Source organism: Myripristis murdjan, chromosome 21 (genome assembly GCF_902150065.1).
Source record: "Myripristis murdjan chromosome 21, fMyrMur1.1, whole genome shotgun sequence".
Classification (NCBI taxonomy): domain Eukaryota; kingdom Metazoa; phylum Chordata; class Actinopteri; order Holocentriformes; family Holocentridae; genus Myripristis; species Myripristis murdjan.
In genome coordinates, this window is record NC_044000.1 from 12,014,893 (window position 1) to 12,040,149 (window position 25,257).

The 25,257-nt window shown below is 41.0% G+C and overlaps 1 protein-coding gene across 1 annotated transcript in view; it reads left to right on the forward strand.

Moving 5' to 3' along the window:
• ube2f (ubiquitin-conjugating enzyme E2F (putative)) overlaps nt 1-25,257 on the forward strand; it is a 64,669-nt gene that overhangs the window by 35,139 nt on the left and 4,273 nt on the right. The window contains exons 8-9 of the mRNA XM_030080418.1: nt 5,336-5,368; nt 8,289-8,351. Of these exons, the coding sequence (XP_029936278.1) occupies nt 5,336-5,368; nt 8,289-8,351 (96 nt within the window). The remainder of the gene's footprint in view (nt 1-5,335; nt 5,369-8,288; nt 8,352-25,257) is intronic.

The window sequence follows — 25,257 nt, forward strand, 5'->3', positions numbered from 1 at the left end:
TGTTTTTTCTGTCTCTCTCTCTCTCTCTTGCTCTGTCTCCTCCTCTCCCCCGCATCCCACTTATACAACTCATGGTGCCAGTGTGTTTGGTTGTGATGGGCCTATAGATGCTATCTCATCAGTTCTGCCTCTTTAGTCGAACAGTGATTTTAATACATCATTGTTCAGAAAATCCAAAAACATTGCTAATGAGGGGGAACAGAGGTGGTGCACATGCACACAGGCATACACACACGCACACACACACACACACACACACACACACACACACACACACACACACACACACACACACACACACACACACACACACACACACACACACACACACAATCACTCCCAGAATTTATCTTCTTATCACACGCATGGGTGAATATACATGCAATTAACCTCACACTCCCTGCTGCTGAGTCTGCTTTTCTTCATCAATCAGCATTTTCCTCTAATCTCACAAAGCCATGAGAAGGTATTGTACACTCTGCACAACATGGACGTGTACACAAAACTATGAAATCAGTTTACTCCTCTAGTCTTTCAAAGGAAGCCCCAGAGAACTAAGAGCCTTTGATTGGCTGTAATTAACTTTGGTACATTTTGTATTTCCCTGTTGTCTATTAAATAAAAACAAGCAAGCTCCGAAAACTGTGTGTTTCCTGATGGCTAATGATGCTGAAAACTTAGGCCAGTTGTGGCACGCGCCACACACAGGCTAAGCTTCCTTGCTTGCTGAGCTCTGTAGGAATCCAGTCCACTTCCCACGACTTGTCAATCGTATTTCTCGTAGAGCGAACCTGGCATGAGGCCAAGTTCCGGATCTGGTTTGAGTGTCAGTGTAGTCAGTGGAGGGTCCTCACAAGTATATCAAGGTTTTTCCTGGCTTAAAATGAAGCATAAACTGACTGGCAATGACGGGCTGGGGGCACTAGCAAGATGTACCTTAATGATCATAGCGACAAATGAGATAAAACAAGATATAACTTGTTTTTAATCCTGAAGGAAATTGTCGTGCCAGAGATTGCTCAGTAGTTACAGTAAAATACAGTAAGTAGGCCTAACTTGGATAGAGCAAGACACACACAAGCCCACACAGACACACAAACTGCTACCTGTGGTATTTTTGTAATATTTCCGCAGTACTGTAATTCAATAGGGTCTGGGTAAACAGTGAAAGGACCGTGAATTTAAGACGATTTAGGCCTAAACTGCTAACATTTTCTAATATCTAAAGAAGTAATTTGAGAGGCCCATTTAACCCAACATACTGTATCTGTGTGCTTGTTATCTTTTCGGAAGGTTTTTCCTGCTCGCTGTAAGGATTAATGAGGGGGTGTCAGCCTGTTTTGTTTCTTGTAAACGAGTGGGTCTGTAAAGCCTATTGAGACTGTAAACAGATTTTGGGGCTCTAAATAAATGCAAACCTGAACTTCCCGTCACCCATATTCTGCTTGGCCATTGACATTGTTCAGCAATTAAAATATTTATTCAGTTGTCTTAATGACTATGATAGATTTTGAGTTGAAAATAGCCTTCCATGTGTTTGGCCAGTAAGTTCTAGAGCTCACATGAGGTAATTTAGCAGGCATATTAATAAACATAGTTTGAGGTGCTTTGTGCGCACGAAATTCCAATTCACATGTGTAATTTTGGCTACAGTGTGTGTGCGCGTATTGCAGTCAAATTAGGAAATCCCGCAGCAAAAAATGCCCTTTACCATGCTGTGACCAAGGGGACGCATGACATTTGAGAAAGGTGGCTATCTCTTAATGCTTCATGGAGGATAAATCCTGTTATTGGAATACAAACATGCCTATGTATGACCATGTAAAAATCTGTCCCTGCGCCCCACTCAAGTATTTGTGAGTAAACAGGTGGGTGCTGGTTTGAGGCTCCAACTCGAGACCCACTCGAAATGCGTTCTGTCATTATTTACTTAAATGAGCCAACTTGTGCTGCATTTGGTTATTTGGTTCACATGCAGTCCTATGTACTGTATGATTGTGTCAGTGTGTGTTAGACAGTGGCAGTAGCAGCATGACTGAGCTAGAATGTATATTCATATCAGAAAAAGTGAGTAAGCTCAGAGGTGGTGAGTCAGAAAGAGGGAATTGTGTTTTTAGTTTGTGAGAATGAGTGTCCCTCTCTGCCACTCTGGTCACCTCTCATTTCCACTTCAACCCACATAGCAGAGGCACACACACACACACACACACACACATGCACACATGCACACACATGCACACACATACTGGAATTGGTGACACTTGAGTCCTTCCCGCTCTTCAGTAGACACAAACATGCACACCCAAACACAGACACAAACAAACATTGACTCATCGAGCAAGGCAGTGTTGCAAAGCAGAAGAGGTTATCCTCAATTACGTTGTAGCCAGCCAACCACGTATTAGCAGGCAGGATGGCCAACTGGCTAGAGAAACTGTCCTATAATTCAGATGTGAGAGATTTGATTCTTGTAACAGCCCAGCGTCCTTTGGAAATGTCCTGAACAAAACACTGAACTTCAGCCTTCTCACTCACTGTAGATCACCTTGGATAAGACGTTACTTGAACGACTAAAATGTGAATATACAATATTACTCACCTCGTTCCCCCATCTTTTATCGCCCATAAATTTCTTCTATTTTATGGATCAGTTTTAGAGAATTTCTTTACTGGAGATCATCAGAATAGTGGGCATCGAGGGAAAGATAAAATGGTATGAACAATTGAAATGGTCCAGGCGCGTGGGCCACTCCACCCCACTAAGCCAAAAATAAATAAACAAATACGTAAAAATGATATTTCTAAGCAAGATTTGGTAGTACAGAAAAAAACAGGCTCTTTAGGTGTTTTGAATGGCTGCCAGTATCCCTTTGTACCTATATTTTAACATTTTGGATCATGGATGACATCATGACGGGCTAGGACAGAACAATATTGGTTTTAAGTGATGTACATATAAAGGAAGAGTTCATTTGCAAAGACATATCTCCAATTGTCTTCATTTCTGTAAACCACAGTGTGCTTTTTTCATTTGTTTGTTTTTTTAATAAAAAAAAAAACAAATCATACTAGTAAGATAAATCATAGGCAATATTACCTTTTGCCACAAATTTTATTGGATTGCTATATGAAGAATAGCATACATCTACCAGTTGTATGCAGTTCTTTTTTCAGGAATAGTGTTGATCTTTTTTTGTGTGCAAATGAACTCTTCATGAGTATAAAAATGATATATGTTTGGTTTTAGTTTACCTGCAGTAATCTAACAATGCATGGTTTAGATATGGCTGTGTCCTCTGTTAGAATGTTGTTTCCTGTTTTCACATACTTGTCTACGTGCAGCAAATTAGTGTAGAGAGAGGAGAGGGTAAGAGCGCATGAGATGTTCTTTGGGGGTTAGTTCCCTCTAGAATTCTTGTCAACATCATTCTCATTTGTTTTTATCACACAGTTAGCAGGAATCATCTCTTACCGAAGGTTAAATAGCTGTATCTCCGTATGAAAGTAAACTACTTACATGTGTGTGCAGTGAGAGAAAGATGATTGACAAATGCAAGCCTCGAAAGCGTTAGCTCAAAATATGAGATGAATAAACAGATAAATAGTTGACCTTTTTAGTACAAATTCCATTTAGCAATCAGTGGTTTGCGGTAGTCTATGAAACAACGCTTCCCTTTTCAGCCTTTAGTCGTTTGATGATGTCTTGTAATGGTCTGTTGTATCCTTTAATCATGTCACTGCTGTTTTTTAATTGGATTTCATCGGGCTATTCCCGTGAATAGGGGATCGAGGATAATGAATGTCATAAGCAGTACAATGATAAAAGGCAATTAGTCTGCTGTCTTTGTTTTTCCGTGCATATACTGTATATAGGCCTACTATCTATTTATACGTTGCATGTCATAGTGGCTCATTAAAGAGTCCCATGGCACCTGCTAACAAGAGTTTCAGGGATGTGATATGTAGATGAAGCTTATAATGATTCCATGTTTTATGTCTTTGTTGTGCTGCTGCACTGCTGCTGTGCCTCAAGGGGAGCTGTTGAGGAAATCCAGCAGACATGATGAAGCATAAGGGCCCTCTGACAGCAGTGCACAACATACAGAGGCAGGGGGAATCTTAGAGTTACATAGAATATTTGTAAATGCCAGAGTAGAACATAATATAGGATCAGAATCGCAGGCTTAGTCATTTTGGGGCAGGGTGAGGATGAATTTTCATTGTGTTTTTGTTCTTCTTGGTTTGGGACAGTTTTTCACAGAGCCACAGTAGGCTCACAACCACAAAAATCACAAAGAAATTGAAATAGCATGTTTGTTTTATTTTGCTGCTCTCAGACTGCAAGAGGTTATAAATTATTCATCAGGGGTGATCGGTGTTACAGATGAAATCCTTAATAAGGGTTCTTTTTCTTAGTCCCTGGCCCATGAGTGATTTAGAATATGTACCTTTAATATTTATATTGACCTTCAGTATTTACTCATAGATTCCTCGGATTAGACTTCAGCTGAATAGATAAAGACAGAATAGTTAATTTCCGTCATACCTCTGTAGTTTGTGGCACCTTGGCCTGCTCTCTGGTCTAATTTTACGAGCATGTTCATGTTTAAACAGCCCCAGGGTGAAAGATTATAATGCTCATGGGTCCCATGTTGGGAAAAAAATATCACAATCCTTGGCGTACTGTGTCCAATCCAGTTCAATGGGGTGTATGAATCCGATTTCTTTGCCATAGCCACAGGCCTCAAAAGAGCAAACACTTTATGTGCTGTGAAGAATTGAAGTGCTCTTTGCCATTTTAGGTGGTTTCAGTAATATTTAGGCTACTGCTTACCACTATCGGATTGATTAATTCTGTTTGTTCTCCATCTCCTTTGCACACATTTTCTGTCTTTGTCCGACTGTGCATCTTTCTTTCCCCTCTCACTGATGTAACTTTCAAATTACAGCTTGTATCCTCTTCTAGTGCTCTTGACATGGCTATGCAGATGAAATCTCATCACAATCATTTGTGTGTGATTTTGATCAGGGAGGTAATTAGCAGAGGCAATCTTAGCCCATGTTAAGTGTTTAGTATTTCTTCGGAGTTTTATAATGGCAACTAGTCAGCAATCAAAGCTCTGATTTTCAGATTGCGTTTAATGACTCTTTCAGCCACTTCGTATTGAGGAACTACTTGCTCCTGCCTTTTTGACATCTTCATTCATTTACTTTCTTGCAGACTTGTGGTGCTGCATGTGGAGTGTACCAGTTGGGTTTTAAAATGTGATACGGTGTAATTTGAAAGTTGTATTGATGAATGTTCATTAAAGTGTCTTTATTCTTTGTTTTCTAGGATGTGGTCTGGGGACTGAACTCCTTGTTTACTGTAAGTTTAACTTCTAGCTTTCTTTCTTTTTTTTAATTTCTTATTTTTTTTTTAACTTTGTGAAAACAAACTTATCAAAATTATCTGAAAATACATTACAATGTGATCTCAATGTGATAAGGCTCAGTTAATGGCCTATGCAAATACCTTTCAGTTCATGGAGATTCATTCATGCAGTGCAAGTGGGGGGTGTGATCGGGTAAATATGTATTTGCACACACAATTTCCCAAAAATCCATTCTTAACCCGAGGAAAGCCCCAATTAGGGACTTGGCTCATCTCATTAGCAGAAATTATTTAAAACCCTGGGAAACTAGAATTGAATATCTTTTATTTTCCCCTGATAGCACAGTTTTTTTACAAATTCACTAAACTTCACTAAACTAAAGATGTCATTTTCTCGATGTAGACACTCTTTTTTTTATATATTTGGAGAGATAACTTAAGCATCCCATGCTGTAGTTGCAGCTGTGGTGAGCGTGGAGCATCTTAGCTGGAATCACTACTTAGGACATATGACACAAGGATACAACATATGTAAATAATGGTATTCAGTGGTTCCACCCCATTAGGATGTGCTGGTGCACCAGTTTTGACCCGTGGTTTCCATCCTTTTAAAACAAGCATGTGCCAGTTGTGGACAGACTCAGGATGAATACTGAGATACAACTGTTTACCCGGCTGTCCAGTGGGTCAGTAGGGTGATTGTTATCGCTAGCTGACAGGTTGCACTGTTTAAATGGTTTTCTTCACCTTTATTGCAACCAAATAAACAGCACATCTGCAGAAGCAAAGGCTTATGGAGGAGCACGTAGAAGAGAATGTGTGCTGACCTTATATACTGGAAGATGAAGAGCCTGAAGCCCACCACCACAAAATCCCAAGAGCTGCGTCTCCTGTGCCAAAAGGGAGTCCTGCTTTAGACGTTATATTGGCTGTTAATGGTATATAACTTGTGGCCATATTTGATCATTTTGTTTGGTAAGACTAATAAAGAGACTAATATTGCAAACCAGCATGTTGTACCTGTAGTTAGATCCCTCCATACTGGTTGACTCCAGCTAGAAAGAACAGGCAGAGGAGGGGTAAATAAGCCATCCAGTTAGTAGCTGACAGCTGATGAAAAGAATAGAGTGGTCACCATCATCAAAATGTAATAAAAGAAAAGATTTTGATTTGCTTTCTGGGCATTACCATGTGTGCTCACGAGAAGGAGATGGAGGTTCCGGGGAAAATCATTTAATTACATGGCAAGCTTCTCCATATCCATGTAGGTTTCTAGGCAACATGAATGCGACCGTGTTGCTCCTTTTGTCTTTGTACCTCCGGAAGAGTTCTTGGCAAGGGAGCTATGAGTCCTCCATGGCTCTCAGTATTTCATAAAAAAAAAACAAAAACACAAGTCTCTCATGTTTTTACAGTCTTTTTTTCCAAGGACAATGAACTGTACTCACATACTGAGGAATGCAAAGACAATAGAAAAAAATGGGCGGAATGCTTCAATTTAATACTTTTTCAGACCTTTGTGGTCTTTATCAAATCCCAAAAGTTAACAAAACAGTGTATTTGAAGAGAAAATATAGTTTTTATTCTCTTATGGCATTTACCACATTGTGGTTATTAACTGAGTTTAAGGAATAATGTGAGAGGAAAAAACAACAATTTACTCGTTGATCAGTTCAGCCCCGCCCATTTTTTAAACTTGCAATTATATAATGGTTATACCAAGGACATCAATCCAAACCAAGATCAGATAAACCAAGGCCATTGTTTATCTCTTGTTTACAGCTGTAATAAGACCGTAATTCTTGCCTGAGGGGAAATGATCTTTCTTCTCATCATGAACACTTTCGGTTAATAGGGGAGAAAAAAAGTAAGAGAATGAGATTACATGTTATGCTTTCGGGAAATTCTCTACCAGCTGGCTCTGGATGTTCACTCATGTCAGGCTCTGAGAGTACAGCCGGGATCAGAAAGTAATCCATTACAAATTCTTAAAGATGGTAATCAGATTTTGGGTCATGTTGAAGAAAAAAAATAAATAAATAAAGGTTACATGTTTGATTGTTGAGAAGCATGTTGAAAGGAAAAGGAGGCTCTGAACGATCAACAAAAATGCAAACATGGTTTTGAATTTGACATCAGTGCAGTTCGCATTACACTTGCTAAATTGTCCTTTACTGATACAAAAATCCTTGTTTATTTTATAGGTCATTTGTACATTTTGGATACCAAAGCAATCCAGAAGCAGCTGAACCTAATCACATCACTTACTTTAGCTGAAACATTGCATTATATCCCTGATTGGATACTTCCAGTACTCTGTAATGCATTACTTCTTCAAAGAAGATTCCCCTGCCCTGAGGACAGCACTGTGTCTATGATGATAATGGTGATGATAAGTGGCCTCGATGCTTTGTCATGCCCTGAGGCTTAGCTGTTAATCAGGAAACAAGCTCTCAGGTCATCCACAGTTTTATCTCTGTAATAACAATGTAATAATGCTCCACGTCTTGCCTTGCTTGCTGCGTGTGTTGTCTCTAGGGCAACAGGGTAATTATTCTGTTTTGTCTGTTGCTGGAAATCCAGGGTGACTTTACAGACCGCCAGTGGCTACAGTGTCTTTTCAGGACAAGGAAATGGTTGCTGGCAATTGGAAGAGTAAAGAGTACTGTAGTTGGTCGTATCTCCATCAGAAGTTTTTCTTGGCCAGAGACAGGATTTAAACCCTCTCATCCTGAAACTTTCTTTTGAAACCAAATGAAGACTTAGGATTGGCGATTTTGGCGAGATTGGTGATCTTCTTGATCCTCTAAATTACTTGACTTCCCTGATTAAGTTTTGCTGTTTTCCTTTAACTTTACTCCTCTTCCTCTGTCTGTCATTCTCTTCCTCCCTGTTGTCTTTGTGTCTGCTGTAGGACCTGCTGAACTTTGATGACCCATTGAACATTGATGCAGCAGAACATCATCTGAGAGACAAGGTGAGTGAATACTGGGAGTGGAACAAACTTCTTGCTAACCATGCATGAAACATGCAAGCTTTTCTAGTTTTTAAACAAGCCTTGTAACCAACCGTATTAGTGTGAGATGGTCAGTGGTGCATTCAGAGCACTTCTGGCATAATCGTTGTTTTTCGATGAATGTCATATACTTCTCAAAACAATTTCCCAGACCTCAGTCACGCTCATGCTCTCCATAGCCATATCTGTACTACTATTCATGTTTGGACAGTACTTTTGCTTTTGAAAATGACATATTCTGTGGCAGGTGTTTGTAAGGCACTGATATTGCCAGTTTTTTTGAAGGCCCTTTGTGGTAACATCTCCAAAGGGGAGTGTTGTACCCAGGTGTGGTAGGCTGAAGAGTGAGGACACATATTTGCAAGTATTTCAACAATCTAAGCACAGCAAGCACAGAAGAACACAGCGCAAGTGCATTTAGGGCATGTCCAAGTCCATTTTTGCTGTTTTAACAGTGGAAAAATTGCACCAGGCGCATGGTTCAGAAGGGTTTTACTTTGTCTCTTAAGTAATCATGAGTTTGTTTTGGATGTAACATGCAATAAACCAATCAGAGTGCCATCTCCCATTCCCTTTTAAAAGTGAGGTGCACCTTGATGGATTGCTGTTATAGGAAGGAATTCTTCTCTGCAAAGGCAATGGATCTGCTTGTGCACAAAGTGAAAGCGCATGAGCAGACCATCTACAACAATAGCAGGATTCAGCCAAAGCTCCCTGAGGTGAAGCAGGTGTGTACATAAGAAGGCATCCCTATATGCATACAGGCATCCTTGTGTGCACAACACGCAGGGTGTATGCACGTTGTTCGCCTGCCTATGTAGGCGCGCATCACTGTCTTTAGAATGTTCCCTTAAAATTACACTGAAATATTATGCCAGTGACTTCAAACCTGATTTTTGTTGGTCAGTTAAGCAATCAGCAGCCCCAAGATAGCAATGTGTCAGCATTGCACCTGACCACACCTCATTTTAAGACCACCGACCATGGGTGCATAGATGGGCGTGAGTGCAGGAGCTATTTACACAACCTGGGCCGTGGACAGGAAAATGACAACTGTGTTGGTTGTCTAGCAAAGACACTAGGGGCCCTATCTTGTGCCACCCGCTATCCGCTGCCACTACCCACTACCCGCTACCCACAAATTGCGGATTTAGGAACTTCCGCTATCCCTAAACGGTATATTGCGCCACCCGCTACCCGCTATCCTTATGCCAACTCCGTCATTTGCGCCTGGAGGTGTGTCCGTGGGCGTGTTTCATGCGCTATCCCTAAAGTTGCTATCTTGCGCACACACTTTAGGGATAGCGGATAGCGGGTGGTCCTGACCACCCGCTATCCGCTATCCCTAAAGTTTGGGCTGTTACGAGAGCGCGCCCAGGCGGCTTCAATGCGCGCCCCGACGGAGCGGGGCGCGCAATCTATCTATTTGCCCAATCTACCTTGTCAATAAATTAGTTTACACATAGTTCCACCTCTGCCTCTTGTGTGTGTGTGGTGTGACCCGGGGATTTTACTCAATCAGTACAACCTTGTGATACGTCCACTTGGACACATGTGGCTCCACCTCCCGAATTAACTCGCCTATAATATAATATATAATATGTATATAAAGCCAACTTGCTTTAGCCTCAGTAGAAGCCCTGAGAAAATCTACCTCCCTCTCTCCATCGCGGGTTTAGGATTTAGGATTTAGGATAGCACATCCTGCCCTTAAAGGCAATGGCACCTGGCACACTGATTGGTTTAACTGGCGTAACGCCCAAAACACGCCTATGCATAATATAGCGGGTAGCGCAGGTGTTTTGCGGATAGCGGGAGGTGCACAAGATAGCAACTTTTACGGGGGAACGCCTCTTCCTAAATCCTAAATCCGCAAATAGCGGGTTTAGGGAGTCTGGCACAAGATAGGGCCCTAAGAGCTCACCACAGTTTTCTAAGCAAAGAAAGGCTATCAGAAGTTGATAGCCTTTCTTAAGTTGAAACAAATATTATATCTCTGTCAGGGGCCCTGTGCATGTGGGTTACAGAGTATATTTTATATTCCAGGTTGTGCAGAGACAAAAAGAGTGGTGTTTTTTTTTTTTTTGTTTGTTTTGTTTTGTTTTGTTTTGTTTTTTTGTCAAGTACTTGTTGATGCAAAACTACTTACTTCCTTGCCTCTGCAGTCGACAGCAGCTTCCAGAATTTGAAAGTCAAATCAGCTCCCTAAACCTGACCTCTGAATTTACACAGGCCTCACGATTCTCTCCTTGCTGACGTGTTTGTTTTTTTTTTTTTTCTGTTTGTTTGTGTTTGAGATAGTGTGTAGGTGTGTGTTTTACGTCCTTGAACAAAGTTCTGCAGAATCTAAATTATTGTTCAATTCTCAGTCCTCTTTGGTGAAGGCTGGCTGTTAGGCTGGTGTAGAATTAATGCTGTGAAACCATGAAAGCGATGAAATACTTGTAGTTCTTGTTCATACCCCAAAAAAGCTATATAAATAGTACAGTAAATAAATACATCAAGCCAACTCCAGAGCAAGTACAATAGAAGCTGCTGTCTGTGACCTGAGCTAATTATCTTCTGTGAAATGTAACTTCAGTTATAATATTCCAAGGTTATTTTATTTAAGTTTCCAAGGCAATCTTTTTTACCACTGGATTTTTGTATACACTTGGATAGAGGCTGAGTGGGTGTAGTTAAATGTCAAACTTCATCAGCCAAACATGTGCGTGATGCTTGAAAGCAGTAGGCATGCTCTCTGGATAATTGATTTTCTCCCTATCACACACTCATTTTCCCATTCTCCCCCCCAGTGGCCCTCTAGCCTTCATTCCTATCTTGCGCATCTTGTCTCCGCTCCCTCACCACCCCTCCATTCGTATTAGTACGTCAGATGCCGTTAAAAATGTTCAGAAATTGCTTCTTGTTCTCAGTGTTTTGCTTGCTTACAGTAATTGCTTTCCTGGAGTGCCAGTTGGACGAACTTGACTCTCCAAGGATCTTGCCGACCAGGGACACTTACTGTAGTGGGGTCCCAGCTGAGGGGAGTTGAAAGCTTTTCCAGATACAGTATTTGACCTTTTGGCGCACTCCGGATGCCCCTTCCCATGGTGCATAGTGGTGCACCCGGCAGTATATGATAATGTCTGCCATGTAGACCCATTAGGCTACATGGGTGCGTGTGTGTATATGAGTCTGAGGGAGTGAGACGTTGTAGCCATTTTGTGGTAGGCAGAATATTTGGATGAGTCATTTTATTGAGGCATAAGACGTTGTTCAGACAAAACAACATGATGAAACATGACATATACATTTTGTAGATATTACACTAAACATTCACATGTGCACATTGAACATGTGAATGTGTGGAGCTAACAAAACATTTCACCTTTGGAAGTTTAATTGTTTTTGGATGTTTAATTTATTTGTTGTAATTTAAAGAGTAAGAGAAAGTCAAGCATATGCTGTTGGCTTCCCCAGCAATAGCTTAATCACAAATTACTACACTGGCCAAGGAAAAATAGTACATAAATGCTATTGTTTTGCTATGAGGCAGTCTGTGGAGAAAGTTAGGAAGCTGAACAATATACTCTAAAGTTAATCTCCAAAGTTCAGTGAGCTGTCAGCATTGTTTCTACAAATATGAGAAGAAGCGATGATTAGTCAGGTGAATCAGAGATATCAAATTGCAAAGGTGTCATTATGTCTGTGAATGTGTTTGTTTGTGTGTCTACCCTGCGATGGACTGGGGACCTGTCCAGGGTGTTTCCCGGCTTATGCCTAATGAGCGCTGGCATAGACTCCTGCACCCGGCAACCCTAATTAGAATATGCAGCTTGGAAAATCAATAAATGCCAAAAATCAGCAAAAAATGTTTTCAGAAAAAATATTTTACAGGGGTCTCCCAAAATATAGCTACACATTATTCTGAACAATTTGTTAATTACATTTTTGTTTCCATTTTAATATATGCCCACTTACAGGCCTCATATTTATGTGCATGTAATTATGCACTGGGTCACAGAGGTGAATATATCACACTTAACAAATCTGCGATTTGACATTTTGGTTCTCTTTACCCTTCCTTGTGTTTATGTTTATCATCTTGATCACTGCTACTGTACCATCTCTTTCTGCTCTCTTCCTGCCACTGTAGATGTTTCTCTCAAAGCCCCCTGCCCCCGCCCACCTACACCCCCCATCCCATGCCATGCTGTTGTGATTCTCTGCAGTCACAGCAACTGAAAACAGGGAGTCATCTAACCGTGACCCACTCCCACTGAGCTACAGCCTGCTGCAATCAACTTCTGCAACTAGTGGGCGGGGCTGTGGGGGTGTGTGTTTGTGAGTGCACATGTACACTTATGCATGTGGATTTGTGTGTGTGTGTGTGTGTGTGTGTGTGTGTGTGTGTGTGTGTGTGTAGGCTTTTGAAGTGGAACTCCTAGTGCACTATGAATGCATTTGTTGGCTGAAGTGGCTGATAGGAAACATCCTCATGGGTTATTGTGTGTGTTTTTGTTTAGTTTTGAGTGGAGTGTGTGTGTGTGTGTGTGTGTGTGTGTGTGTGTACACGCACCTGTAAAATAGAGTTTGCAGAGATAACACTATCATACAACAGGCTGAACATGCATAAAGAACGTGCAGCTGCATTACAATCATTCTGTAGATTTTCATCTTCTCACAGGGACGTATTGGTGTATTGTCTTTTATTATGGCAATGAGCTGTTTTATGTTTAAATGTTCTGCCACAGAGCCTTGCACAGGCCTTAACTACATGCCTGAACCCACGCTGTGCCCGACCTTAACCCTGCAGTTTGAACTTGAATCTGAGATCATGCGCACACACAGACAAAAAGAAACTGAAGGAAAAGTAGCTTAGGGAAGAAAACACTGTGCAAATGCATATACAGTACAATAATGTCTAAAATAAATTGGCAAAATTTAATGCAGCAAGCCTGACCCAACCCAACCCTGACAGCTTTAGTAGAAAATGATGATGAACCCGCCCCATATCTTTTGCCAGGTTCAGGTCCCGTTGGGTTCAGGTCAGGCTCTGGACCTTTAGTCTATTAATAGGATAAGCCAGTTTTCAATAGATAATTTTGTCCCGTCTTTCCATTTGAACAGGAATGGATGAAGACAAAGTTGATGGTTGATGTTATCTACAGTATTGGCTTATTCTCTTATTCTCTGTGTTAGTATAGTGGGTGTAAATTCTGAGAGGTTTGATAAAAAGTGTTAAAAACAGCGGTGGTAATGGGTTTCCATGTTTTGTGCCTCGTTGGAAGTGGAAAGGTAGTGCCATGTGTCCACAGAGCACTTTGGATGCTGTTGTTGTTGTAACATTCTGATCCATGTGGTGAAATGTAGCGCAATGCTGAATTCTCTCAAAACGGAAGAGGAATGGCCAGTTTGCTCTGTCAAGTAATGGCTGGGATTGAGTTTTCTTTTGCTGTTTGTAAATAAATTGACCTGCCTCCAAGTGTTTTGTTGAATAGCCTCTCACTTTTATGAAACCAGCTCGATCAGGATGTATCGCCAACTCTCAACATCATTACAGGGCTTTGCTTTTGAATTAATGAGGAGTGAGGAGTGAAATGAAGAGTTTGTTTATATCCATTCATTGCAGTGGTTGTTTAATTGCAAAAATGTCTCTCTTGATTTATAAGATTGTTCTATTTGTGTCTTGCATTCACCAGTTTTTTAAGCTTTGTTTCAGAAGGGATTTGTGAATATGTAATGTCTCCTTTTTTTAATTTCTTGTTGCGGTGATTAATGTTTCTGCAGTTTCATTAAATTGTAGGAAGTATGTCAGTTCTTTGCTGTATAAAGTCTGCCTTTTAACAGTGAGTTGTCAGAGCACCATGTGCTTGGTGGATGTTGTTCGCTATCTGCTCTAACGGTCATGTTTATTGGTGTGTGGCCTGAAAAGACCGTGCTTTGTCTGCGTGATTCTGTGTGTAATGGAATGGTTTATTTATAAGAAGTCTATGTGAGGGTGTATTTTGTGATATTGGGGCGGCGGGCAGGCGGGGGTAGGAAGAGTAGTCTCTATTGTGTGGACTCTAATCACCAGCCATCTTCCACTCCATAATATGATTTGCATTGTTATCGCAGAGGAAGATTTGGCAGGGTTAGGAAAATATTAAATTTCTGAAATGGAGGGTGAATTCTCCATTGGCATCTTGATATATTTAGCATTTTTTCCATGAACAACGATGTGTTGTCTGTCTGTTGAAGCATGTTTGTGTGTGAGTTGGATGTGGCACGGCTTTTGATGGGGAAATGGGAGTTGTCTTATTGACTGAGGATGTTCATATTGACAAAGGGGATAGAGCAGCTGGCAAGGAGTGTAGATTCTAAAATTAGAATTTATAAATGTGTAAGTATTATATTTACAGCACCTATCTATTTATTCAGTTACATAGTGGACATCCTTTGAATTAATGTTGGCCAGGGATTTTTCAAAGACAGCTGGCTGGCTTTGTGGCTCCATCAGTACAAACCAGCATTTTTGTTTGCAGTTTAATGAGGTTTATCACTGTTTGTTTTTCATTAGCCTTGGGAGAGACTTTCATAAATAGTAAGTAGGCTGCCTTATGCCGTGAGATTTACATGCAATTTCTGAAAATATACAGTATTGTTGTCCCATATTAAAGGCATAATGGCATCTGAAAAAATGATCATAACACAGTGTTTCAACAAGAAGACTATAGAAGTTGACTTCACTTTTTAGAGTTTCAGGAAGATCAGGAGGAAGCTTTTAACCATTTCAGTTATATTATTTGCATGGCTCCAAGAATACAATCAGAAGCCTTCTTTAGACTGCATTAGTATTACCAAAAGAGATCTGGTGATTGGTCATTTATACCTCAGAACCACAGGAAATTTATCCTGTCCAGCGCAGGTTTTCTGTGACTACCTTGGAAAAAAAATTCCAGCTGAAAATGCCTAGTTTGAATGAACACTGACATCCCGGAGTTATTTTGGTCGCATCCTGACAACATGCAATTGCCACCTCATGCACCTGGCATTTGGATTACCAGTGCATGGTAGAGCACCATGCACTGGTAATGCACCTTTAGATTACAAGATTAAAGATCCCTGGGCAGAAATTACACCATTGCAGTGGCAAAAGTGAGAACATCCACCAGGGAAAAAGACAATAGAATATAAGCACACAGTAGTATATAAAACAACCAGTAAATAAGAGAGAAAAAATGTTTTAACAGTTTCATGCAAATAAAAATAAGAAAATATAGAAATTGGTGGAAATTAGTGCAGGAGCTGCTGGGTCTGTCATTACAATGATATACAGACACCTTTCCTATTAGGCTGGGCGATATATTAGATGTTGGCACGATATTTGAGATAATTTTGTTGGAGATATAAAGTAAAGCTTTATCATGAACATCGCAATAATAATGGTCTTTTTTTAATAATTTGCTTTTGTGAATGACATTCCTGAAGACCGGAAAAAGGCATAAATAGCAGAGCAGCTGCGGCGGTCCCGCGAGTATGACAGTCTGTGAGAGAGAGATCTGAATTTTCACTGTAACACTATTCCCTGCCCCCTGAGCAATGCAGCAGTGGCTGCTTCCCAGCTTTAGCAGAGCAGAAAAAATCATTTGTGGTTGATCGTCTCTGTATATTTCCCTGTCTGTATGTTTTGCTAACAACATTGATTGTGTGGTAAAGGTAGAAAGTTACACGCACATGTATCGAGATACATATCATATATCAGCGAAAGGATTAAAAAGAAAGAAGAAACTCATTGTCATCTCAGCGGTTTACACAGTAGGGATGACATCGCGTGTCCACAGGACCATGATGAGTTGCATCTGACATGGTCACTGCACTTGCATTCAACGCCATCCTGGAGCACAAGAGAATAGGGGGGATTAGGAGTTAAGCGTGGTTCCTCAATCAGGCAAACAGGAATCAGGTGCTCTTTGGAGAGGGTTGGATCAATTCAAAATCAACATCCTGTGTAGAACACCACTGGCAAACTTCTAAAAAAAAAAAAAAAAAAACATCCAAGGCACACTGATCCGTTAAGAAAATGTTAAAAGCTCCACAAGGTGACCGATGGTGGTGTTTGGCAGATTAACACAGGCTAGTTTCTGGATTATCAGATTTCCCATGGAAAATATTTTTTTGTCTGAGGTAACTAACTAAAATTATTCATATGTCTAGGCAAAATCAAACTACCACCCTTTCCTGGTAATGCTAATGCTGTCCATCAGAGCAAGTAGTGAGCTCGATGTTTATTATGGGCTTGGCATTTTATTGATTTTTGATGAAATTCCTGGTGCTAAATGGGCTTTGCTTTTGTGTTTTTGTGTTGGACTTCTGATCAGTCATCAAGATCACTTTACAATCATCCAGTGTCACTAGCCAGGTAATATCTTTTTTCTTGGAATTTGAGGCTTGAGCTTCTGTAGCTACAGCTCGGTCCTTTGTTCAGTTATGGTGCCTATCGCTGCTCGTGACACCTACCCAGATTTTCTTGTATTTCTGTAAATCCAAGCAAACCACTGCTGCTGCTGCTTTTGCCAGAAATGTAAGACACATCATTAGCTGTGTGCCACAGGATTTTTTTTCCAGGAGAAATCTAATTGACTTTTTATCTCTCAAGGAGGAGTGCTTTCAGTCCATGTTTAACTCAGTGTTTCATGAGATTTATGGAACACAAACTTAGAACATAGAGATTATTTTGTCATACCAGGAAGTATGCTCTGTATCCTTTTCTTTGCTATGGTCTGTGAAGCACAGGTATCAGCAGAGCAGAGTGGGACCTTAGAAGGACTCTGATTGTTAAGCTCCAAGGTTCAGCTACACCCCCTGAATCCTAATGGAGGCCTATAAATCTCCATTGATCTTGTACCAGTCAGCTCCAGAGACCATATTTCTGTCAGCTTCTCTGTGTTTCTCGCTGTTGCTCTCTTGCTTTTTTTTTTTTTTTTTTTTTGGTCTCCCAGGTGCCTTTGCTTCTCCAATCAATAGTCAATCAGCTTCATACACAAAAGAAAACACACATATACACCCACATGCGCGTTTTACTTCTGGTACTTCTGGCACAGCTCTGCAGCGCTCAGTAACAGAGTGATCGCTGCAGTTCTGTCATTAGTGTCCCACAGGAGGAAGTGACATCAAAGTTGGTTGGAAGTTACATGAAACGCTGATGAAGCAGAAGCACTAAGCATCAACAGCAGCAGCGTCTTTAATCTATTTTTTAATACATGTTTTCAGCATTTTAAAATGAGATCAAATATAGCTGTAAGCAGGCATGCAAGGCGGCCAAGCACCCATGCAGAATGTGGGACACAGCAAATCCATCCTGCAAGGAAAGTCGTTGCGGTCGCCTCGGGAGACCATATCTCTCTGCTCATGTTCTTCTCTACAGCACGCACGCAATGAAGTGTCAAAGACATTCCTTTACAAAGTTGTGGCAACTTCAATGGCAACTTCCCCAGTTTCACACTTGGCGATAATAGAGTTTCCACATCACTGTCGCTGAACTCATATTTTTAATGAAACAAGTTGTATGTAAACTGTAAGCATGTGACAAAAAAATGCATATGTCTTTTTACCCGTACTGTGGAATAGCAATCAGAGTTATCAGATAAAATGTTATAGGCCATGCTCGCCACAAGTAATTTTAACTAAATTTGTAATTTAGCATAATATGCCCCCTGGTATCGCATGTCCCACGTTTCACGACATTTGGTCAAGCCAGTTTTAAGACCTTTGGTGTTTGTGGCGCCCCCTGTGGCTCTTGCAGTGCTCTCTGTGCTTCAGTTTTTCTGGATAGTTTGTAGTGCAGCTTCGCACCACTTCACAGGACTGGGACACCAGAGTATCATCTATAAAATTTGATTTAAAGTTCACTATGTTAACTTGGGAAAATGGAGGCTCTCTTCCTTGGCATTTCCCTAGGAGGAATTAAGAAGAATTAGGAGGAATTAAGACTTTCTTCCTTTTGGAAATATTAATTCCTTCAGAGGTTACACCGTGAACCCCATGTCATCACTGGAATTAGAAACTTGCAAGAGCAGTATTCTGCTGTTGGCCATCGTGTGAAAACAGCTCAACATCTCTCACAACATCGCGCATCCACACACACAGTCTCTGTCACCATTGGTGTGGAGGTAAACAACCATTCTAAAACCAGACACCAGGGATTTGACCAGCTCCAGTCACAGACAACGCCGTCAAGCAGTAGGGGGATGTCTCATTAGCTGGAGGACGAGACTTCAGCTCTCACCTTATCATGTTTTTATAAAACCTTGTCCACCTAAAGACATATTGTCTGATCTTCCCTCTATTGTTGTCTCCCGTATAATAAAACAATAATATCAAGCATAATCCAAAGCCTGATTTCATGATGTATGATTATTATTGCATGATAATTTACAACACCAAGGCAAGTAAAATAAAATGAGCAGGGTGTAGTTAAACGTTCTATTGTATTTTCATATTTCCTCCGGTCTTTATCTAGAAAATGCAGTTAAATAGAGTACGAGTATATTTTTAGTATATTTTTGCCTTTTCGAATTTATTGCATTTGCCTTTTGATTCAGAAATAATGATAGGGTACTTGTATTTTGAATCAGAAATAATAATGCAGTGTCTGCTTTTTGAATCAGAAATAATAATAGCCTACAGTATGTGCCCTCTGAAAGCAAAAAGCAAAAAAAATGGGTTTGACATTGTAATAGGTTAGTCCTTCATACCTAGCCCGTACTCGGGAAACCCTTAAAGAGATGGGAATTAACCAGCAGATAGGAATGAGCCAATAATCAATCTAATGATTTCTCTGGACTTAAACAACCCTGCAGTGATTGGAAGTTAATTCGAAAAAAAGAAAACGGGAATACCTAGTAGCAATTCTACATTAAATCCCCCTGTAGCTTTAGATTTAATTGAGCAACATACTACCTAGCAGTACATTTCAACTTAGTTTCTTTTATTACTTTGAGCTGATAATGCAAGAATGACTAGTGATCTTGAAGATGCTCTAGCAAGTCAGATGTAATTAGGCCACGGGAGGGTGCTTTTTGTTGGCATGACTTGTGAATTGGATATCAGAGGTGTCAAAATGGCTCCGACATTTTTCAATTTTTGGTTGTGATGATGTCCGATCTCTCAGCTACCACAGACCTCATACAAACACACAAAGAAAGTGATTGGCTCACTTTTTTTGACAGGTGCAACTTATAGAAAAAGGCTGTCTTCATATTCATAATGGGGAGCGTAATAGGCAGAACTGCAGGGGCTGTTTAAAAGCCTTGATTTCTCTCTCCTCCCTCTTGCTGGCTGTCATATTTATTAAAGCTGCAGAGGATGTGTCAGTGGAGGATGGAGGGTGGTGTGTCTGTGTACAGAAATGTGGTACTGCTGTGTGCAGAGGTTTGTGGTATCCACACTGAGCTATTAGAGGAAGAGATCCTTCAGATGCACTAAGTGCTCTGAAGCTCCCCCAACCCACCCTCCACCGTCTTTCTCCTCTTCCCTCTCTCCCCTGTGCACAACTCCTCCCTGCCCCTCCGCTCTCTTCTTCTGTTCTGTTTATCTGATACATCAAGGGGCTTTTCTTTTTACTTTAACTTTTGGCAGATTTTTTTTTTTTTTTTTAGTCACTTGTACCCACGGGGTTTAATTTTCCATCATCATCCCTCTGATGCTGGTATATTTTGAGCACCTGTACAGATCGCTGAAGGAAAGGAGAGTTAATTGCCTTTCTTGCGTGAAATAATGCAGTGGCAGAGCCAGGAGAGGGTTAGCTACAGATTTAGCAAAAGTTTACTTGCAGTCCTGAAACTAATGAACAAAATACAAAGTTGCAGTGTCAGCCGGTTTTCTTTTTCAATTGGAGTGCTGCAAGGGAGAAAAGAAAAAGAACGTACAAATTGGCACTTCAGCCCAATCTTGCAAAATTGTGTGGGGATACATAATTGGGAATAGCCTCATTTCATAATGAAAAGTGTTACTCCAGCCTTCATTATGGCGTTTTTGGTCTATCGCTCACATTTTTGAGGGGCATCTCAATTGGGGAATGTCCTTTCAACATTTTAAGTGGTGATGTACATTTTTTTTTTTTGTCATCACCCTTTGACACATGCTCTTTCTGATCTATATGAGGTGACCTAATTTGGACAAGTTTCACTCTTTTAAAGTCGTGCTTTTCTGTTTTTGCAGTTTTTCATTCTAGTGCAGTGTGTAATTATACAGTATAATGGTTTATTTAGCTTTGGTGATTTCATCTGAATGCTTTCATATTGTCAGAGGACTGAAAGCCTTTGTGCACATCTGGTCAGCTGTTTCCCGTTGGAAGTGGTAAGCTTTTTTCAGGTTGAAACCAACTTCAGATGTGTGTTATTGTGTGAAAGAATGCAAAAATATGCACATCTTTTTGTAGGCTTTGGACTAAGGCAGAATTTAAGTCTTGAGAAAGAGTCTGCACGCCAATATGCTCAACATATACTCTTGTATTATGATAAGAACATTTCAGTCCTGCAATTTGATGCTCATCAAGACTGGACCGCTCTTGTGTTTTCTTGGTTGCTCTTGGCTGCTCCCGGCTGAGCTATTGCCAACCACAATGAAACAGGTGACCTGCATCACAGGTAACCAAGAATAGCTACTAGCAGGTTGCAAATGCAGTAGCATGCTTGTAATCCAAAGGTTTCAGTCCAGCCTGAAAAGTAGTTTCTGTTTTTGACTTCCTGTTAAATCTTTCCATTTCTAACAAGTTAGCTATGTACAACTGGGAACCAAGGAGGAGGATACACTGTCAATAATGACACTCACAGTGTGAGAGTACAGCACTATGCATGAACAAAGGTTTGACAGAAAATAGCTCAAACCATCAGCACACATGCTTCCACCAGATAATTTAGCATATGTGCCCATAAACCATAACATCAGGCTTCTTTGAGAGAAGACTCATATTTTCTTATATCCCTTCCTCTCCAGACCTGACACAGTAGCAGTGCCTCGTCATATATATATATATATATATATATATATATAGATCTATATATATAGATCTATATAGATATAGATATAGATCTATATATATATATATATATATATATATATATATATATATATATATATATATATATATATATATATATATGTATGTATGTTTTGGCTCCAAAATATTTTGGATCTAGTAGCTAATGGTGCCTAAGGTTTTTTTTTGTTTGTTTGTTTGTTTGTTTGAAGCCCTTGTGTATAGCCTTCTGTACACCAGGTTTGACAGTGTGTGTGTTTTGAAACAGTCCACTTTTTGAACTAGTTGCATTGAAAGTGAATGGAATCCTGCTTTTGTTTTTCTAGTGTTGCAGTATGTTTAGGTTACTTTCCTAATAGCAGGGCAAACTTTGTGAGTTTGTGTGTGTGAGAACGAGTGAATGAATGAATGAATGAATGACTGATTGCATGTGTGGAAATGCATGTGTTGGTGTACGTGCTTATGCAGGCAGTGTATGTGCATGATAACCACACTAAGCAATTAAAGACAGAGATCCCTTAGCAGCATAGGTCTGGTCCAATGGCCCTCTGTGGACAGATATTGAAGCTGCTGTCGTCACCAGTGAAGTCACTGTTGTTGTTGGCAGCTTTTCATCATGCTTCCAGAGCTCCTGTCTCTCTTCATCCCTCCACTTCTCTTTCTTTTCCCATCTTTCTATCTTCCTTCCTCTATCCTTCTCCCCCCTTCTCCCATCTTCGTCGCTTGTTTCTCTCTTCATCTTATTTTCCCTCCCTCTGTCTCATTTTCTTCATCTCCCTGTCTCTTCCTCTCTCTCCCTCGCATATACCCTAGTGATTAAACAGGAGCCCCCAGGAATGTGCGCGTGACTGACTCACTACTGGACCTCTGGTGTAAATCAGTGCTGTGATGTCAGTGTGGGAGACCGAAATATGAAATTTCATGTTCCACAGCAGGACACATGGAGCATGATGAGATTTAGTCATCATCCAGCCCCACGGTGACGGATGGATGACAGGGCAACAAGTGAAAATACGGAGGAGAGAGAGAGGGCTTTGGCTCTAAGAAGGAGGAGGGGGGAGTGGGAAAGTAGGAGTGTGTTTGGGGTGGCCTACCTTATAGTATAAATGAGGAGGACATGAGAGTTAAGTATGATAACCCTTTGGAAGGTTATTTTTCTCACAAATAAATAAGATAAATGGTCTTTTGGTGCATTTATTGGAAAGCAACTAGCAAGAGGTTTGGGGAGGACAAATGGATGTGTCAGGGCAGCTAGGTGTGGATGTGCATTGTCTCTGCAGGCTGAAATGTTAAGTACTTCACATTGGTGAATTGAGCTGTTGCTAACGGATCCGATACAATAAGCTGTGTGTGTGCTCTGGTGCAGGCTGGGGCCTGGATATGTGTATGTGAACTGTTTTTTTTTTTTTTTTTTTTTAAATATCAGAATGTCAGTGATTTGGGAGCATTTTATTGTGAATGAAAAGTGAGAAGTGGGAATGTTTGTGTTTGATAAGAACTACAGGTATAGTCCTACTTTATAAAGAACACATGTAATTCTTTTATTACCGCACACTAGGAAGTTACAAATGAGGAATCTGAATGGGCAAAGACGTGCTCAAGCTGTACTGTTTATTCCTGTAAAGCATGGCTATTTAGGCCTTATTGGTTGCCAACTCCTGTGGTAACCAGGAAGCTAAATATTATATATGTATTCTGCCTAAGATGAAGATTTTCAGACAATACACAAGCATTAGGAATTGTCTGAGAGCCATAATACCCTTAGAGACATTACTAACAATGAGACTGCAGCTCCTTTAATGCAGTAGATAGAGCTTGCCAGTCTGTTGTACTGATTGCATCACCTTAATAACAGTAAAGAATTGCTCTTGTGTACTATTCTGATAGTATATGACCCAGTGAACCCAATTACATTTGGTTCTCCCACTTGCAGTGCCTCTAGGTTTCCTTTTGTTGAGGAATGCACTGTCTTGGATAGATGAAAAAGGAAAAAAAAATATTTTTAGAGAGAAAATGTGTTGCATCCCAAATTAATAGCAGTCTAGTCTGCAGCATTTAGATAAGAAAATAAACCATGTGGGGGGACTGTGTTTTTGTGGATTTTTGTTGATGGTTTGGTGCAAAAATGAAATTTAGAGCCTCTGAAATATGGATAGGATGGAGACACAAGCACATCCAGTTCAGTGAATAAGGATTGAGTTTCCTCAGAGCAGCCCAACGCTAGGATGCATTGTCCACTGATGAAAAGTAGAGCAGTGATACTCTCAAGCACACAACGGAGACAAAGGCAAGTATAATCTTGTAGACACTAGAATGGGAGAGGGCCCAGCGCTGTCCATTTCAAACTAACCAGACCTGTCTATTTCATTTCAAAGCCCACGGGAAGCCCAGGCCACCAGGGAGATGGCTAGCAGGGCAGCAGTTGATTTGTCTCGTGAGCTATGTCTGACTTCAGCTGGCCCCATGTAGCTGGGAGCAAGGGTTGATGGGCAGAAAGAAGGCATGTGAAAGACAGGAGAGCAGGAGAGTGAGCGCAGACTGAAAGAATGCCAAAGAGAGAAAAAATAGATTGCTGGGAGGAGGAACAAGGCAGCACAGAAGCAGCAGAAGGGAAGGAGAACAGAGGGCAGAAAGGTCTGAAACGAGGCTAGACGTAACTACGAGGGACGAATGTATGGAGCAGTGGAGGGGAGATTGAGAAATAGAGGGATGGGGTGGAAAGGGCAAGTACAACCAGAAGGGACATGATCAAGAAAGGAAAAAGACATGGAGAATTTAGAAATAGAGGATATAGAGGGTGGGGGGGTGTGCAGAAGGGCCAAGCAAAGTCAGTCAACCATGGAGCAACAGAGCACAGGCATTCAGCTGTACAGTGACTTCAGGAAACATTTTTAAAGGACAAGTTCGCGGTTTTGGAACCTATGCCCTATTTACAGATCGTCTCGCATTATCCTTAAGGGGCGCTCACACTGAAAGCGACAGAGGCGAGAAAATCTCAACTTTATGCAAATGAGGAGCGACGCGACCGAGGCGACGGCCAATAGCGAGCCGATCTGGATTGCCACAGCGGCAAAAGTTGACCGGAGTATGAGAGAGGAGGAGGATGGAAGATGGAGGAGAAACTGATAACTGTGGTCTCTGGTTTTCCAGAGCTCTATGATTCAAGCTTGCTTATATACAGGGACAAAAACAAATATACAGGGACAAAAACAAAAAAACCTCCACACCTCCGATTTCTCACGCTGAAGTGCTCATTAAGAGCCTTTTTTTCTTGACTAAAAACGATTCTGTTTATCTGTGATCTATCGGCTGGGCCACTTTTACAAGAGGCCCAGCCGATCAGAAGAATCTTTTCGATCAATCAGGGACTTCCACTCATCCCACCGGCATATTATCCAATGAAATGAATGAGTTAGAGGCTACTCACATTACAAAGTTTGTACCGCGCCCAAGCGTTCATGCACGAGCACATGCACGGTCACACACGCAGCGCGAACGTGGATACGGTGTAAATCATGCAACTTTCCCCCTGCCTCCGCAAAATCGTTTAATGCGCGCAGTGCGATTACCAGCGAATGGCCGCGTTGCGCAATCAATAATGAACCATGTTGTCTGTGCTGCTGTCCGTTGTGCTGCTGCAACCGCATATAAACAAAAGTCGGTTTATAATGAAAGCACGGCAGTCTGTATGCGCGGCGCACCTGTCAGATCCGGCAGACCTGGTGCTGGCCAGCACCGCACAGTGCGCGGCAACACGGTCAGGTCAGGTCTACCGGATCTGACAGGTGCTGCTCCGGCTGTCAGCTGGACCTTTCTGAAGGAGGAAGTTACCTCCAAAACTTAAGGTAAATAAACATCCCT